At 36.3% G+C, this 19826-nt stretch overlaps 1 protein-coding gene across 1 annotated transcript in view; it reads right to left on the bottom strand.

Moving 5' to 3' along the window:
• LOC112043461 (uncharacterized) overlaps positions 1 to 19765 on the bottom strand; it is a 287873-nt gene extending 268108 nt beyond the window's left edge. The window contains exon 1 of the mRNA XM_052884583.1: positions 19365 to 19765. Within this exon, the coding sequence (XP_052740543.1) occupies positions 19365 to 19470 (106 nt within the window). The 5' untranslated portion in view covers positions 19471 to 19765. The remainder of the gene's footprint in view (positions 1 to 19364) is intronic.
• Positions 19766 to 19826: the final 61 nt, after the last annotated feature.

Consider the following 19826-nt stretch of genomic DNA (forward strand, 5'->3'; position numbering starts at 1 on the left):
CAAAACCAGTGAAATTTGAAATAACCATATTTAAAAGAGGAGAGTTCCCAAATATGGTACTCTTCAAGGATATTTCATACTAGAGACAGGGCACAAAGGTATCTATAGTGTAAAATATCGATTCGTATTAACAATAAAAAGCACTAGATACCCAAAAATGTAACTACTATGAAATGGATGATGTACAGGCAGGTGACTCTAGACCGTGGTGTTTGGAGGTCCAAGATACAACCAGCAGTGGACGTACAAGTTAACAAGGTTAATGAAAGAAACAAACGTATTTTGAAGTGAGGCGTTTGTACTTTCTGGAAAACACTATTACAATTTTTTTTTAATATTTTACACCAACATGGCCTTAAGACTTGCGTAGTTATAAAAGTATTCTACTCTTAGATGAAGCTTTATAAATTGGATTCAATCTGTAAATTCATTAAGTACTCCCACTAAGTGACTCACGACATCAAGCAGCTTACACGGAGCCCCTGGATACAGGTGACACAAGACCTTGGTGTTTGGAAGTCTTTGCAAGGGCCCTATGGTCAGGAGTGAACGTCCATCAGCTGATAAGGGTGGTGATGTAAGAAAAAAACATATTTTGAAGTCTGGCATTTACTTGATACATTTAGTAGTTCCAATGTCCGGAAAACACTTGTTACTTGGTACAATTTGCTTTTTAATATTTTACACCAGCCTTTATACTTGTGTAAGTTAAAGTATTATTCTATTCTTAGATGAAGCTATGCGTGTAAATTGGATGCAATCTGTAAATCCGTTAAGCCTGCCTCTCACGCCAGCGGCCGATCGATCACCAACGTTATTATTCCGCTTGTGAAACCGCCATTATTAACTTAGATACGTATACTAGTACAGTTAGGCTTTGTAGGAATAAGCCTAACTGTAAGATCGTATTTTTATGGCGAGCCAACGTGGTAAGCTGGTTCAGTTACGGACAATGAGGTTCAGGGTTCGGATCCCGGGTCAGGCCAACAAAAAAATACGTTATTGGGTCTTATTAGCGGCACGTAAAGCCGTCGGTCCTGCGCCTGATTTTTTACCGGTCGTATCAGTCTGGCGTTCCATCGGACTGTGAGAGTGAGGGAACCTGTGCTTGCGTACACCAGTGGCGAAGGATGGAATTTTGACGAAGGTAAGCCGTCCCAAAGAAATGGAAATTCATAACGCTTGATACACACTCCGGTTTTCCTTACATCCATACATAAGAGAAACAATGTGGAGATATGGATTTTTAAAACACAGCGGGAATCAGCCTGTATAGACTCTTCGCCACTGGTGTACACACTTTTGCACTATAATAATTCCTGCGTATATGGATAATCTCACCATGAGCTTGGCCGCTGTCGACGAAAAAAGAAAAATCTATTTGATCGGGAGTATATTATTATTAATATACTGCCTGTAATGTTTGTGTATGTATACACCGGTAGTGGGGCAAAGCAGGCAGTCTATCGCTGGCATCGAGAGGAGGCGGACGTGTGCCGCTGGCCATTATAGTGTATAACAGTGTAGTGGTGAGACGGTGACTTACTGCTATTACAGTAAGGACAAGGGACCTTACACTGCCTATTTGATATTAATGACTGACGACACCAAGCGAGTCGCATGGAATCGCTGGATGCAGGCGGCCTAGGATCGTGATGTTTGGAAGTCCCTACAAAAGGCCTATGTCCTGCAGTGGACGTCCATCGGCTGATATGATGATGATGACTGCCTATTTGCATTCCTTCTCCTATAAACATTATACGAATCTTATAATCTTTTTTAATTTACTCATTATGGACATGAACATACATACAAAGATGGTTCTAAAGCAAATTTTCTTTCTTTCATACACTACAAGTCAAGATCCAGACGTCTAAGCGTCCACCGCGAACGGGGTTTTCTGCGTGCATAATTGCAAAGGTCAGTCCACATGCAACTAGTTTCAACCTCCAACCATTACCAGCGATTATACAAGTACATACAAGTGGAGTAACATTACCTCAGAACCGGTCCCTACTTCTATTAATAGTGAGTGCTAAGCCTAACAGTTGTATCCGAGGTGTTTTATGCCTCAAAAGCGCTAGAACCTCGAGTCGCGCAGCTAATTAAAAAAAAACATTGTCTATGGTTGAAGGCGAACGCGCATTTCAAAGTTTCTCACAATGTTGCTTAATTTACCGCTATTTACGAGTAGATGTGAAGTAATCGTCGTATGAAATAGCGAATTTGTGCAATGATTCTTACTATGGTTAAGTTTTTGCAAATCATTATTTATTATCTCTTTACTACATCTACAACGAAAGTGTTCTTTTAGAGTAGGTACAATAGGAACACGAGATAGGGTGTTTTAATTTACTTAAATTTTCTGAAAAAAAAAAACTGTAAACAAAATGCGGTCCTCGAATTATGCACACTTTATATATCTCACTTAATATCTCCTGGTCTATAAAGTTTAGGTCATTATCAAATCTCAAAAAATCCACATACGTACTGACCACTAGACTTGCTAATCACGAGCAATTTAATAATCGTAAACAGATAAGTAAATAGACACATCGAAAGCATGTTGTCGCCAATGAATTGTCTATTGACTTTTCTGTCTAAGTGAATAATGGAGTCAGTCTAATAACTTGTATCATCAATAAATCAGCCGATGGACGTCCACTGCAGGACATAGGCCTTTTGTAGGGACTTCCAAACATCACGATCCTGGGCAATCTGAATCCAGCGAATCCCTCGCTTGATGTAGTCAGTCCACCTGGTGGGGGGTCGACCAACATTGCGCTTTCTAGCGTAGGGTCGCCATTCCAGCAACTTTAAAAATAAAATAACTTATGAAAAATTATTATTTTTATTATTTATTTTATTTATTTATTATTTTCTAACCATCCAACTTCCATTTCTATACACAATTGTTATAAAAAACGGTCCATTAGTACCGCGATTTTACAGAAATAAGTCCATCTTAACCTTAAGTACTGAAATTAATCTCGACGCAGATAGCAGCACTCGAGAGCAGAGGTAAATGTGAAAGATAAAAGATTCACTTACTTATCTCACGACGAGCTGTCTGGGCGGAATCCTGAAGTCATGTTTTTCATAAATAATACTGTAATTTTGGCAGAGGCATCTATTTATGTGTTACGAAGGCACGTTTGTAAACTCCGTAACTTTAATTATAAGTTTTCGACTTTATTTATCACCATTAAATCATGACTTAACTTGACGTTTCAAAAGTGCTTGTTAACTAAGCTTTATAGAAATAAATTAAGTTTGAGTTTATTAAACAGTAACATACATTATGAAAAACTACCTCGTTATCCTATCAGGCTTCGGATCATAAGGTACCGAGTTTGAGTACCTGGGTCAGAATTTTTCAGTTTTCTCAGTCAGAAAGCTGGGAAGATTGTGGTGTTTCATCCTTGCATGCCTTGCAGAGAACGTTGAGCCGTTCGTCTCGGAAATTATCATTAACATAGTAATCGTTTCAGAAATATTATCACCCTAAACCCGCCCACCCACATTGCAGCAGCGTGGTGGGCCTAAGCTCCATATCCCCTCTCGTGTAAAGACAGAGTTTATAGCTAAGTTCTCTAAGTAATACGAAGATTTGGTTTGTTGGTTTCCCCTTAATAATTAACACTTAAATAAATGGTGGATTGAATCAAACGGACTTGTCCTAAGCTTGTGACTGACAAAGTCACGAATATGTATAAGAAGCAAGCGTAGTTTGAAAAAGTTCATTATGAACAATGAATAATTAATTTCTTGCTGCTATTCTCAGCGAAAAACTAACGCATCCAAGCGGTAACTCCAACTAGACAAAAAAAACCTGCAACGGCGGTGCCGGTTGTGTTAGTCGATTTTCATATAATATCCAAGTGTTCAAATGTTTCTCCGATAACGCCAAAATGTCAGTCTCAAGTCTGTATTCAGGATCAGACTATGAGGGCAATCCAATTGCAATGAGGAGTGCGACAGGGAGACATGATGTCCCCGAAGCTATTTACCGCTGTATTGGAAGACGTCTTTCAGCTTCTGAACTGGAACTGTTCGTCGGTTTTCATACAACATACGAGTGTTGAAATGTTTCTACGATAACGCCACTATGTCAGTCCGTATTCAGGATCAGAATACGAAACGAATCCAATTGCAGCGAGGAGTGCGACAGGGAGATCTGATGTCCCCAAAGCTTTTTGCCGTCGCATTGTAAGAAGTCTTGAGGCTTCTGGACCGGAACGGATTTGGGATCAACATCAATGGCGAGTACATCACTCAACTGCGATTTGCCGATGATGTGGTCGTAATGGCAGAGACTGTGGATGCTCAATGACAGCAGAGTTCCTCAAGGGTTGAAAATTATTGTTGTAAGTAATTAGATACCTAAGTTTTAACTATATAAACCGTCTATACTTTTTGCTCTATCATCAATTAGACACATAACATAAAACAACGACAAAAAAGCAAGTTAATGTGAAACATCCATTATATCCGACAACAATCGTGTCGTGGCCCAACCTGTCGCAACATTCCCATCATTGAGTCGATGTCGTAATCTCATTATGCGTTTTACCCACGCCTTATCAAGATTTACTTACACTATATTGTTTTTAGCTTCAACAACAATGAAATAAGTCTTTTTGCTATTAAAAGGCACGATAACCTTGATGTTTACCACCGGTAGTATTCGTATTACTTCACGTTTCCGACATAATTTGTTCTAAATAAATATTATGAAGCTTATTATGTTAGTTCCGTAAGTATTGTGCCTAATTAGATGTTCTTCATTATTTTCAGTAACAAACAAAATATAATAAAATAGAACAGACAGAGTTGTAGAGACAAATAAGTCTAGTCAATTAAATTTCCTTGACAAATAAATACAAATAACAAATGCTTATTTCATAAAAAAGTTTACATTGGCTGGGACCTCTTATTGAGTGCCTGTATCAGAAGCTTATTACCTGCCCCATTGAATATTAGGAATTAAATAATGAGAAATCGAATTTAATAGTTCAGAAAAGGATTTGCCGATAAACGTATAGATAGTAAAGCAAAAAAACAATAAATTTCCAACTGTAAAAGTATACAAAGTTATACATTCTGATGAATTTTACGTAGATGACCAACCAACCACCAGACCAATACCTTCTTTTTCTACAGGGACATTGTTGAAATTCTATTGATAGTTTGTATTATATAAAAAGAAACCTTCGTATGTAAGTGTTAACAAAATAATAACTTACAATAGCACAGCAAAAGTAGACAGAGTAAAAATACCTAATCTCTTTACCGTGTAATCCCAACATAGGGTTTACGTAAGCAGAGAAACTGATGACATAAACAACGAAGCTGAAAAAGTGCTGTTACAGAATAATCATATTGTACAACATTTTGAGATTACTTTATACGTGACCAAGTAAATGGATTGTTAACTTATTACATAAACATATCAAACATTTTGATACACCGTCTTAAGACAGTTATTATGTTTTTATCCCCGCCGCTGAAAGCGGATGTGATAGGTATAACCTAACCTTACAATCTAATCTACCAAATCTAATAGTTCCTCGAGAAGCTCCAATAAATCCACATTCAGCGACATGAATCATTAACATCATCCCCTATTTGTTCTGATTACATGCGATATCGGAATACTATTTCGGTACATATAAAAAATTGATCTTTATAGATTATTCCTTTGATGTTTTAAGATGAATATCTTATTTGTTAACTCAGGCCAGTCCATCTGTGTGCCACATAATTTAACATGTAACGCATGATTGACTTACAAACATAATTCCATTTTTTCAAATTATAGGAATCGCAATGTTACTGATTAACTTTGATGATTGATTAATTCCATTTTAAATAATATAGTAATGTGATGCAAGTGTGTTTTGCAATTCAGCTTGAGAAAAAAAAACACATTTGAAGTAACTTAACATTGTTACTATTATTTAAAATGAATACTCGTAGATCATCTTACAAAATAACTTACAATCATTCAGAATCTATAAATAGACATATTTGGTCTACAAAATATGGATATATTTATAGCTCGTATATTATAAAAGCTTTTAAGTGCTGTAGACTTACCTGAAAACCTTTAAAATACAAAGTGAAAATTCCGTTCTTACAACGGCCTTTAACACTCGCTTTAGCGATGGAGCTCGTTATGGGAACAAAGCCGAGCGACATCAAACAACTTGGGCACTTATTTCTTTTACTGCGATCACGTTTATTTGATTTGAGATGTTCTGAACTTTGTGCGCTATTTTTTCCAATAAAGGCCCTTGCCTTGACTTATTTTTAATTGATGACAGCTTTGCGCCTCATTAAGGTCGTCTACGTTTTGTGGTGAAGCTGTTTATAAACGTTAATGTCAGTAGTTAGTAGATAGTTGTAAAGTGTTCCTTGTCGGCTCATCACAGCAGAACCTGCCTTTGGAACCAGTGATAAAGTCTCTACAAACAGTTAAACAACTTGTAAACTTGATATAAATAATTTTTTTCTAGTGTGTCTTTAGTAAAAGAATTATAGAGAATTAAAGGAGATGTCCCAAAATAGCCCCAGAATCGTTTCAAGATTGTAAATTGAAAAATACCATGCCTCTCAACTACATATATCTAATATAACTAATTCAGAATTATCATTTTGAAACATATAAATAGAAATCTGTGAACTAGAGGGGTAGTAAAGTAAGTAAACCGCAAAACGGAGAGGATGCTGATGGCAAGATATAAATAAAACATTTGTTCGAGTGCCATTATTAATAAAGTTTACAAGGAACCATTGGGGTTTCTACACACAACCCAAAATGGAGGAAGCACTATTAAACATATCATAACTGACGTGCAAAACCAATCATTTAAAATCAAATGAATGGAAAAAATAACAAAGAATGAACTGATGAACTGAAAAGAGATAGACGTGTGCAGCTAATCGTCCTAGCTACAGGGCTAGGTCGAGATATCTAGCGTCCTAAGGCTAGGACGAAGTGGCAGATAATAGCCCCGGATAATACGCTCAACCGAGCCGCAGTAAATTGACCTGGAAAAAGTGGCAAAAAAGAATTTCGAATCGCTTTTGAAGCCCACCGAGAAAGCTTTTGAAATCCAATGAGGATTAACGATATTTGCGTACACTGAGCTGAGGCTCATTGGTGCATGCTTTTGAGAACTAGGTTAACTTTTGCTCTCTGTTTATTTGCTTTGTTTGTTTATTTGTTTTAAATATAATTTTAATATTGTTTAGCATTATTACCCAATCATGTTAGAAGAAAAAAGAGGTAGATAGGTTATACGCGGACCGCATTAACAATCGTTTGAACTATGCTAATTAGCAAACCTGAGTTCAGTCGCCGCACTGTCATCGCGCTGTTGACAACGCCGCTGAAATATTTTTTGTGTGCCAGTTGTAAACATTGATTTATGTAACCTATCTACCTCTTTTTTCTTCTAACATCATTGTTAGTACCTCTTAATTTTGTAACTGGTGTTTTATTTTCAATTTTGTATCTGATTAATTTCTAATTTTATTCTTAATTTTAATCGCCTTTTCTGTATTTATTTTATTTATTATTTTGTATAATGAAGGGGCAACAGAACGAGTCTTCTGGTACAGCCACATTTAAATACTTGACTTCTTGAATAAAATGTTTGCTATCTTAATCTGACATGTTACTATCCTGTGAACCAAACTAGAATCTAGATCCGTGTTTTAAGAAATCTTATCACTGCTGTCAGTGATAATTATTATGAATTTAATAATTATTCACCACTATGGTCACGCAAATCAAACATCATAATGTCATGGACAAATAATCCTATTTTCACATGTGTTATTATCCAGCAATATCCCATAACTGTCTTGAGTTGAGTGGAACTGACGGTTACTTAGCTCAGGGCTTAAAGCCATGTGGCACGTCGATTCTCTTTCTATTCGATTTCGATGCTTCGAAATCTAATGAAATATATGGGAATGACAGATCCGATTGACAACTTGATCACGTGACCCGTCGATAGCAAATGTCATTCTCATACATTTATAATTTTCGAAGCGTTAAGGTAGCATTTCGTTCTTGGCGACCGCGACAAGATCGCACGACCCACTGCTTAGTATAAATTTATATGGAGCACTAAACAAATTTGGTCGCGCGACGCGGTCTCGGGCTTTGTTTAGTGCTCCATAAAAAATCATACTAAGCAGTTTGTCGCGCGGTCGCGAGTCACGGTCGCCAAGAACGGAAATCTACCATCGTTTCAAAAGGTTGACTTTTGATAAGCCAAGTTCTATAACTTTGAGTGACTCTAGTTCAATTGACTCTCAGTCTACCCATTACATTGTATGCCGGGGTATAATAAACGGCCTAGGCGTTTTATTAGCCATTTTAACCCAATGGCTGCGACATATAGACGCCTAGAAATATGAATGCAATTAAACAGTAGCCTAACGCATTCAAACGCGCAGACCTCCATTGCCCTTAGTCACAAACCAGTCTACGCGAATACTAAACAGGAACCGCGGTCCACCTCCCCCGCGCTTGATTATTATGATTCAATTACATGGAAATGCGTAACGCCATCGAGGGGCCGAGAGCTACACACTGCAATAACAACCTTCTATTAACTTGCCCGTCAAGTGTCAGGTCACGCATGAACGTGAGGGTTCCGTACTGTTTAATATTTATTATCGTTTTATACGGCTACTATACTAAAGCCATACTCGAGAAATACTGTTTACTAACAAACAAATTAGAAATGAGGGTAGAAAACGCATGTCATTTCATAACTTATTTATTTTAATTTATGTATTGTTGTTTTATAAAATATTATTCAAAATATATTAACTATATCTAATTGTTTTAAACTTATTAATCAAATTTATGTCCATTATTTTAAGAACAAGTTAATTAAAACTATTATTAGGTGTGAAATGACTAACGATTTATACCCTTATTTTCAATTTGTTTGTTGGTAAACAGTACTCCTCGAGTATGGCTTTAGTATAGGTATATATTTAATAATCATTTTATTTCACATTTCGTCATAAAACACAATATTTATTATGTTTCACTATCACATTAACATTACAAAGGCGAAAGTGTGTGCGTACGTTTGTTACTTCTTTCACGCCGAAACTACAAAACCGATTTCACTGAAGTTTGGTATGTCGATAGATTATACCTTAAATTAAAACATGGGCTACTTCTTATCCCGAAAAAAACCATGGTTTCACGAGGTTTTCGAAAACTGATGATTTTGATGATATGAATGTTTGTTACTCTTTCACGCCTCGACTACTGAACCGAATTAGCTGATATTTGGAATTAAGATATAGCATTGATTAACACATAGGCTACTTTTTATCCCGGAAAAATCCATGGTTTCCGAGGGATTTGTAAAAAAGTAAATTCCACGCGGACGAAGTCGCGGGCGTCCGCTAGTACCTAATATTTATTATGTTTCACTTTCACAATATCAAGGCGACAGTGTGTGTGTGTATGTTTTTTACTCTTTCACGCCAAAACTACTAAACAGATTGGGTTGATTCACCTTAAATTAAAAACATGGGCTACTTTTTAAACCGAAAAAATACATGGTTCTCGCGGAATTCATGAAGTCCGCTAGTTAAAAACCGGTTCTTCGGTTGCAGATGTTGACAGCCCAAACAACTACAAGCCATGACTTGGGTGTGATTCAGCTATTTCTTACACATCATGTAACATTCTTATAACAAGTTATATTCGATATTAGCAGTGGCGTGCACTCCATACATGCATTAAAGTACTGCATACCTTAAGAGTTGTTTTGGAGATTTTCCCAGATTCGTTAATTTTCTTACTAGTGCAGGGTTTCGTACCCTGATAGATAACTTCATGCCTGCCATTGGATATTAAGTAATTGATTATGAAACACGGTTAAAACTCACCTGATATTAGGTAGTATCGGAGTATGTTCGGTTAGTTTCGAATCAATACGGGGCCCTTTTTGATTATTAATTATTAATTGACTAACAATAACACTCACGATAGTTTAAAAGATATACTAGAATCAGAACTTTATTTCTATGATGAATACCATAATGAAACTAAAGCTAAATATGGTTTGTTTTTATTCAAAATCATAATCTGTGATTCACCTACCCGCTGGTCTGGCCAGGTTAAGTTACTGGCCGCCCTGTAAACTGTCAACAGCCATAAGAAAATCTGAGGACCGGACAATGTGGAGGGGAATTGCAAACAACGCATCGAAGGTGCTGCAGTGCGGACCTTCAGCAATGAATACGACCAAGAAGAAGAGAATGTATGTGTGTTACTTTTAATAGGTACATGGACAAGGGTTCCGTTATTGGACAACGGTACCCTAATCTGCACCGATAGGGGCATTGTATCTATCGGACACGGTCTCGATCACGAACGCACGATCCAACTGGCTTCGATCTTATTAAACAATATTTCGTGATGTGAAATAAAACGGAACCTTCCGTGAGATTTCGTCATGTAGCCCACATACAGTATTTGTTCATACTCGTATGAGCGACATCTATACTGATATTATAAAGCTACAGAGTTTGTTTGTTTGAACGCGCTAATCTCAGGAACTACTGGTCCGATTTGACTAATTCATTCGGTGTTAGATAGCCAATTTATCAAAGAAGGCTATAGGCTATATATTATCCCCGTATTCCTACGGGAAAGGGAATCACGCAGATGAAACCGCGCGGTGTCAGGTATTTATACTAATAAAGCTGAGGAGTTTGTTTGAACGCGCTAATTTCAGGAATTACTGGTTATTAACTGAGAAATTCTTTCAGTGTTAGATAGCCTATTTATCGAGGAAGGCTATAGGCTATATTTTCTCACCGTATTCCCACGGGAACGGTAACTACGCGAAAGAAATCAATAAAATTAAAACCCAAGTTTTTGAGTTATATCAAGAGGGCGCCAGTAAAGCAACTATGCCATGACAAGTGACAGCAAACGTCAAATCGACTGCTGCATTGAAAACGTCATCAATCCGCCATTATTACTCATGTTATAGTATGCGCATTATCATCTGAGTCGTCCGGTCATAAAAGTCAAAAAAGATAGGAATGTGCAGCGCGCCTACCTGCGCACCCTAATTATCGATAAACGGCTACCTGCGCACGTGCTAATGATGAGTCAATAATGATTTGGACGATTCTGATTGGTCGGTTTCTAATGTAATTGCATTGCGTATTTTTTTTGCTATAAATGTGTTTACTGCAATTAAATAAATACATTCATGTGTTACTCGTTGCGCACTATGGATACTAATATATAATAAATTTGGCAGAAGACGAAGATTCTGATGATGAAGACTCAGATGAAGATTAATTTTATTTAGTTAATAATTATATAATATGAAATATGTATTATATTAAATCAAATATTGTTAATTTTTTTAATTTTGTGAACAAGATACGATAATAAACTTTACTTATCGATAATATGTCTTTCATTGTTACACCCTTCACTAGACGGCTCCATAAGACCCATAAGTGCAAGCGAGATAGATATAGAGAAATGATTTATGGCCCTAAGACTCAGTTGTTAATGCTATTAGTATAGTGTTGCATTTCTTGAAAGAGAATGAATATTATTTCGAAAGAATTAAAGTAAATTCGTAGATTTGTATAATCAGAAATAGGTATAAAAAAAATACTTTCTTTTATTTCCGCTAGGGTACAAAGACTGATCCTGGGCTCCGTACAATTTTGGACCATCTCCTTTCATCAAAATCACTTTAGCTGTTTTGGCGTGACAGACAGGCTTACTTTCGCATTTATAATATTAGTACGGATAAAGCCCTGGCCGTAATGCAAATGACCGGTCAATGTAGCTGTATTGGCGAGTTTGGGCCGATAGCGGCCGATATGGTAGTCGGAGGCTGTCCGCCAGCACTGGTCCCGTTACTTGGACCGCGCGCTTGTTATGCAGCTGATGTGCCGTGATCATTGCAGTGACTGACGACCATATCTAGCTCAATAATAGAGTACGGGGATAATACAAAGCCTTCCTCGATAAATGGCCTATCTAACATTGAAAGAATTTTTCAAATCGGACCAGTAGTTCCTGAGATTAGCGCGTTGAAGCAAACAAACAAACTCTTCAGCTTTATAATATTAGTATAGATGTAGCCGCCAGAATCATCTGATAGATCAGATGACCAGCAGTCTCATTCACTATTTTTGACGTATGCTAGTTGACATATACCAAATTGAGATTCTGTATATCAAACGTCACCACTGACAATCTTTAGTGGATATCATACAGTAGGTAGATAACATTTCTCAATCAACTTGATGTTTATTTTAAACCGACTTCAAAAAAGGAGGTTCTCAATTCGACGCGTATGTTTTTTTATATAATGTTTGTTAGAGTTTGGCTAATGAAATTAGAGACTGAAATCATTCGCCAAATTAAAAAACAAATTTAACTAATTAAAAAAACATGCGTTTTTATAATTTGTTTACTTAAATTATTTTTTTGTTTGTGAATACATTACTATTACACTATAAGTATTAAACTCAGTTATTCCAATATTTGCACTATAATTTTGAGAATTTACTCCGATATTTTTAAAGGTGGGCGATTTCTCTACTTTCATTAGCCAAACTGTAACGCATAACTTCGTTATTTATGAACCAATTTTGAAAATTCTTTTTTTGTTTGAAAGAGTATACTTCAAGATTGGTCCCATTTAATTTTCATGAAAATCGGTTTAGTAATTTTGTGTTAAAAGTCAAAATAACTGAAAAACGTCTTTGAAGTCGGTTCCAAGATATTGGTATGGAATGATAATAAAGACAAAAATAGTAAATAAGCTGGTAGTTCACTAACTTTTTTTTTTATTTTTTACAAGTTAGCCCTTGACTACAATCTCACCTGATGGTAAGTGATGATGCAATCTGAGATGGAAGCGGACTAACTTGTTAGGAGTAGGATGAAATCCACACTCCTTTCGGTTTCTACACGACATCGTACCGGAACGCTAAATCGCTTGGCGGTACGTTTTTGTCAGTAGGGTGGTAACTAGCCACAGCCGAGGCCTCCCATTAGCTAACTTTGTTCACTAACCAGTTCACCAACTTTGACTACGTTAGTCACTTAATATAATTAACACGAGCATTGGAGCAAAATGCTAATAAAGAAAAATCTAAATGACTTTTGACTAGTAGGTACTCGTTATTATATTGTAACATGATCTCAATCAAAATATTCTGTAGGCGAGTTAAATCATGTAGAACTTGAGTTGACAGCGTGTAGCAATTGAACTAGAAACCGTGTGGGCTGAGACAGGTTCTAAAAACCGGTAATTAGATACTCATGAGCGTATTAAAAAGTCTGATAATTATACATGTACGGAACATCAATCGTCGTCGTCATCAACCCATATACGGCTCACTGCTGAGCTCGAGTATCCTCTCAGAATGATAGGGGTTAGGCCAATAGTCCACCACGCTGGTCCAATGCGTATTGGCAGACTTCACACGTTGCGTGCAGGTTTCCTCACGATGTTTTCCTTCACCGTTTGAGACACGTGATATTTAATTTCTTAAAATGCACACAACTGAAAAGTTGGTGGTGCATGCCCCGGACCGGACTCGAACCCACACCCTCCGGAATTGGAGGCAGAGATCACATCCACTGGGCTATCACGTCTCTCAACGGAACGGAACATCAATAGGGCACGAAATTAACTACAGTACGATTATTAATTCCAGTCAGTAAAAATGACAAGTGCAACTGTCACTGAAATGTCATTTTACTGAGCTTGCTATTATTGAATACTAGCTTGCGTGGTTCCCGTTCCCGTAGGAACAGTGGGATAATATATAGCCTTACTCGATAAATGGGCTACCTAACACTGAAAGATAAAAGATAAAAACGCTTGGAGGCCATTGGATCAGCTTCCACCTTCACACAGCAGAACCTGCCTTCCGAACCGGTGGTAGAATCTTTACAAATAGTCAACTGAAGTGTCAAAAGTGCTTGTAAACTGAGCCTACTTGAAATAAATGATTTTTGATTTTGATTTGATTTTGAAAGAATTCTAGAATTTCAAATCGGACCAGTAGTTCCTGAGATTAGCGCGTTCAAACAAACAAACTCTTCAGCTTTATAATATTAGTATATAGATTTAAGACATGATAAATGATTGGATATTCTCAATAAAACAAGCAATAAAACTGATACAAAACATTCCATATACTCGTCACCAAAGGGGGTAGAGTATATAACAAAGTAATGGACAAACAAACCTCCTGGCAACATGCAGATTCGTAATCTGCATGCTTTTCTGAGATCAAACTGTAAACAAAATGCGGTCCTCGGATTATGCACACTAAATACCTCACAGCGCCTAGTCTATTACTTAAATTATAAAATACCGAGATACTCGTATAACTTAAAAATGCTTAGTCATCATCACCTGATGATAAATTAGAGGAAAACTATTCTCACAGCAACATGCTACTGGTTAATTCTAGCAGTGAAGGTCAGATGACTCGCGTTGTATAAAAAAGAGAAATAGCAAATCCAATTTAGATTTAAAACTGATTTAAAAACAACAGTCGCAACTAATTTGTGCAGCGACGCTAAGTTTAAAGTAAATTATATATACTTACTCAGTAATCTCTACATTATAATCACATCATAACAAAGATTTTATACTTGGGCATTTGCATTGTAGTGACGTCATTTTTACAATATTCCATGTTTAAGATGAGCAAGGACTGCCCTTGGCTGGACCGTTTTGGTTAAAATTTTGTGTGTACCTATATTTGAGTCGGTCATTAAGTATGTCGATTCCTCTAATACAAGGTTCCATTCGACGGTAGGGGATTCGCGACAAGATTTACGTAATGGTGGCTTGATAACTGATACCAAGTGACAATTAAGGTTATAAAATTGTCCAAAATTACTCCTAACATTGAAAACATTTGCGACAAGAAACAAGCACACCCATAACATTAACATTACAAAGACATTTGTTTTGGTACTATGTGCTACCTTTTATTCAAATATAACCTTATTTTTTTCAACAGTCAAGTTTTTTTTCTTTGGGGAGCCTTACTAATGGGGGGTTCCCCCCATTAGTAAGGGTAACAAGAATGCAAAAACGATTGTTTGCTCCACTACACAATCGGTCATGATAGACGAATTCAAGCGATTCCAAGTGTGTAGAGGACTCTCCTACTATTGTCCTTGATTGGTGACGATTGCGCGTAATCGCTGCTGTATCGGTTTTTCGGACAAGTTCGAAGGAAGTTCCGCAGATGACAATACAAATAGCATGTTGCGATGCACGATTCTGAGGACAGCTGAGTAATGGTGGCAATCAAGTCCCATTCTGCGGTTGCCCACAATGGCCGGTGGTGTATAGGAGCCATTATGCTTACAAACTGAACCTATTTTGGTTTGGTACAGATATGTACTAGCAGATAGATAAAATTAGGTACTGTCGAAAGTCAAAACTTTCTATCTATTCATTCTAATGTCCTTAACAACCACGTGTTAAACATTACGAAAAAGATTTTACTTTGTATATGTTATCTATGAATGTAGGTATAATCAATCATAATTTATACCTATACCCACACTTAATCGTATGAATAGTGAGTTTCAAAGAACACAAAAAGAACTAGAGCTGCCACGCCAGAGGCGTTTGTTGTGCAGGGTGGAACGGAGAGAATTAGCAAAATTGAATAAATTACTAACGCAGTCGACGACACAGAGAAAAAAGAAAAAATAATCAACGGAATGCAAATTGCTTAAAACTCGGGGACAGATAATTATAATTTTTAAAAAGCTAGCAAGAAAAGTTAGGATTAAAGTGTTTATCTATAAAGAACTTGTGAGTGATGTAATATCGTATGTATGTATATTTAAAACTAGCTGACGCCGTGCGGTTTCACCCGCTTAATTCTCGTTCCCGTAGGAATACGGGGATAATATATATATTATATACAAACAAATTCTTCAGCTTTGTAATATTAGTATAGATAAGTCGTGTTTTAATAAAGATATTCATCCGCCTCCGTTTTCTACCAATCCGGTTAATTTTTTTTTTTTTAGTAAGTACGAGAGAGATTTATAGATTAACGAAAAAGGTATTTTCAACTGTCACAAATGAAATCGTCTGTGACAGGACCATTGCCCACAAAATCCCTTAACGAATTCAATCCTGAATACTATGTAGTTCGATTAAAAGAAAATGAGTACATTCCAACGCGTAAAGTGAACTAATGCCTTCGCCTGCGGGGTGGGACCTCTCGGCCAGGCGAATGGCTGCCAGATTATCGTTCCTCAGAGCAATTTGTTCGGATTTGCGGTCGACCTTCGCTAAGTAACGTATAATTGATTGCCTATGTCTTTTGCCTAATGATTGACTATGCGTATTAAATGTTTTACTGTCTCTAATTTCTACCTTGTAATTCTATAAGCAATCTTAATATATAAATGCGAAAGGTCATTCATCACGATATCTCGGAAACCGTTTGGCGTACAAAGTTGAAATTCACCAGGGATATAGTTCATAGATAATAATAGACGTCCACTAAGAAAGGATGTGAGAGGGCCGGATTAAGGAGGTCTAAGGGCGGACGAAATCGCGGTCGTCCGCTAGTTTACTAGAAAGGTTAACCAGCTTTTACCTTATCAGTCGATAGACGTCCACTGCTGGACATAGGCCTCTTGCATGGACCTCTTTTAGCAGAGGTTATTTAGAATTAAGACCCACTACTCATCTCCAATCCGCGGGTTACAGGGCTTACAGTGTTAATGTTTGACATGACCAAATTACCATTTAAAATACTACTGAGATTTTCTTATAAGAAAAGCTCAATATTTTAAAGCTCAATCTATACTAATATGATAAAGCTGAAGAGTATGTGAGTTTGTTTATTTGAACGCGCTAATGTCAGGTACTGGTTTATTTGAAAAATTCTTTCAGTGTTAGATGGCAAATTTTTATCGAGAAAGTGAACGTGATCCACGCAGGTGAAACCGCGCGGCATCAGCCAGTTTTTAAATAAATTAGGAATGAAATGTACATAACTTACATACATTGTACCTACAGGACATGAGTTTTCTACCTACATTTTTAGATAAACATTTCAAGTCCAATTTGCTATAGTATAGGTAGATTTACATGTTGTTTTCCATGTCCATTTGCAGTGGACAAGAGTGAATAGGCATCTTCTAAGTACTTCTCCAACATTGTTACTTTGGTAAGTAATTAAGCACAATAAAATATAAAAAAATATTGTGTTTTTAAATTTCATTTTTTTTAATTCAATTAAATTTTCTTCTTAGCCAAATTGCTTACCATTGGGAAAGTTCTTTCTTTGTAACTGCGATCACACCTGATGTTAAGTGACAATGCAGTATAACAAGTCTACAAGTTCATCCTAAACTGTGGCAGATTCTATTCCTATGCAGCATCATACCAAGACTAAGTAGTTTCGGTATAATGGTTCAGCTTTGGTATTCTGTATCAGTGTAAGTTAGTTATTTGTTAAATAAAAATTTAAGCTCAATCTACCACACGCTTCTAAAGAAATGGTTCTTGGCATAGTACAGCAGTATGCACGAGCAGCAAAAAGTCCAACCCGACAGGTTACCATTTACAAATTTATACATATTATGAGAAACCATATTACACACTATGAATTTCCTTTTCATTTAGGTTACCTTCGACAAAATTCCAACCTTCGCCACTGGTATGTACTATGTACTACTAATAAAAGTAGAACTACCCTCGAAAAGCTATCACAAAGAGCTTTAGTACTATTAAATTTGGCTACATGTACTACAAAATTATCCAATACAGTGTATCTAACTTTAGTAGGTTTCAATATATATTTCTAATGTAGAATAACTGGTATACAACATATTTTACCTGATAAGTAAATTGAAAATTTATCATTAATTCATCTTTTATCAAATAACTTTTATCTTAATTGTACTTTATTACCTATTATATTATAGTAAAATTAAACAAATCAGTTTTTAGTGTACTATCATTTACTGACAATTTACAATTTAAAAAATTCAATGTTTACAAATAACTGTTGCATAGAAATTGGTCTTCTAGCATGTGGAGACAACATATTTTCCGACGAGAGGGAGATAAGTTGTTGACTAATAGACATGGAATCTAAAATATTAGTAGAAGATTGGTATTTGAAGCAACCTTCACCCATCTGTTTATATATATTTTTTAAAATACTAAATTTCTTATAAAATACTTTTCATCCATTAAACAGATACAGAACAGATAGGTGAAGGTCATTTCTAATAGACTTGGGACTACATCTTCCTCATCTCATTGCAACAAAAAAGATTACAATATTTTTAATTCTATTTTTTCTATTGTTTTGCTATTGGTCTACAATATTATCTGTCTCATATCACAACCTCTCTTGTTGTTCCATGCTAGACATGCTGCTAATATCCACATGCATGAAGCAGTAAAATTGTTGCAAAAAAACAGGGAAAGTGTTTGCTGCCAATGAGCTTGAAAACTTTCAGTACATTCTTCACTTCACTGTCTTCAGACCAATCAATGGCTTACTTCACATTTCATAGCGGAAACATGCAAAAAGCAAAAGTTCAATTACAAGCTTATATTAATGTGTTAGAAATACTATGAGAACTACAATATTAAGAACATTTCTTCAACATTTTTGCACTTGTACGAGTTGAAAGTAGTGGGTACCAAGCAGATTGCTGGGGGACGCTGGATGCAGACATAAAACCATGATCTTTGGGAGTCGAAAAGAGAACTTATCTTCAGCAGTAGACATCCATTGGTTGATAATGATGATGGATGATGATATAAGTTAAACATACTGACCAGTCCAAAAATATTTTTTAGTAATAAATAAATAATAAATTTAAGTTTAAGGCTGGAGTTTGTGGTAGTTTTTAATATTATAGTGTAATTATTTACAAAATGCAATGACATTATATTACAATTGTATATTTAATTTTACATAAAAGTAACTTTATTGAAAAAACAGGTTAAACAACATCATAATTGTTAAATTAAAAGACTTTTGAGTTAATAATATTGAATAAACTTTCAAAAGTTACAGTCATAACCAGTCTAGCTAGCTAGTCCATAAAAGGAATTAATAGCTTTGTTGAAATTAAGAATAATATCAACAAAGTTAACTATTAAATAAGTTTTGTTGCTAACTTATAAACAACAATTTATTTATTTAATGGTCCACTGTGAAAGTGTTCTGTCAACATTAGTTAGTTTTGCTCTTAGTTTAGCGCATGCAGTGGTTTTTGGCGAAGCGCGTAGGAGGCAACCATCACACCTCACCTCTCAGAGACAGCGGCGCGGGGTCCAACGGCGTAGCGAGCACCCCCGCGAGCTGAGCCAGAGCCTCGAGGGTCCACAGCACAGCCCACATGTCCCACAGCCGCATCACAAACACACCACTATCTCATTATTGGCACAACATTCACAAAACACCTAACTATGCTAATTCTTCGTGGCACAATCATACTTTGGATAAAATCATAATTCGAACACTATTATTCTATTGTATATCACGTTTCAATTACATTATGTTAGCTATGATCCTTTTGGTAAACTATTCGAATGTTATTGAAACAAAGGCAACTGCTGCACGTCATAACATTTCACCGTTCAACTCGAAATACATTCCATTCACCACTGACATTCACTATCTACCTCGCGGTCGCGACGACTCGCTGTCGCTGTCGTACGTCAGTACGTCTAAAATTAGTGATGTATATGACAGTTATACAATTCGTTCGG

Source organism: Bicyclus anynana, chromosome 12 (genome assembly GCF_947172395.1).
Source record: "Bicyclus anynana chromosome 12, ilBicAnyn1.1, whole genome shotgun sequence".
Lineage (NCBI taxonomy): Eukaryota > Metazoa > Arthropoda > Insecta > Lepidoptera > Nymphalidae > Bicyclus > Bicyclus anynana.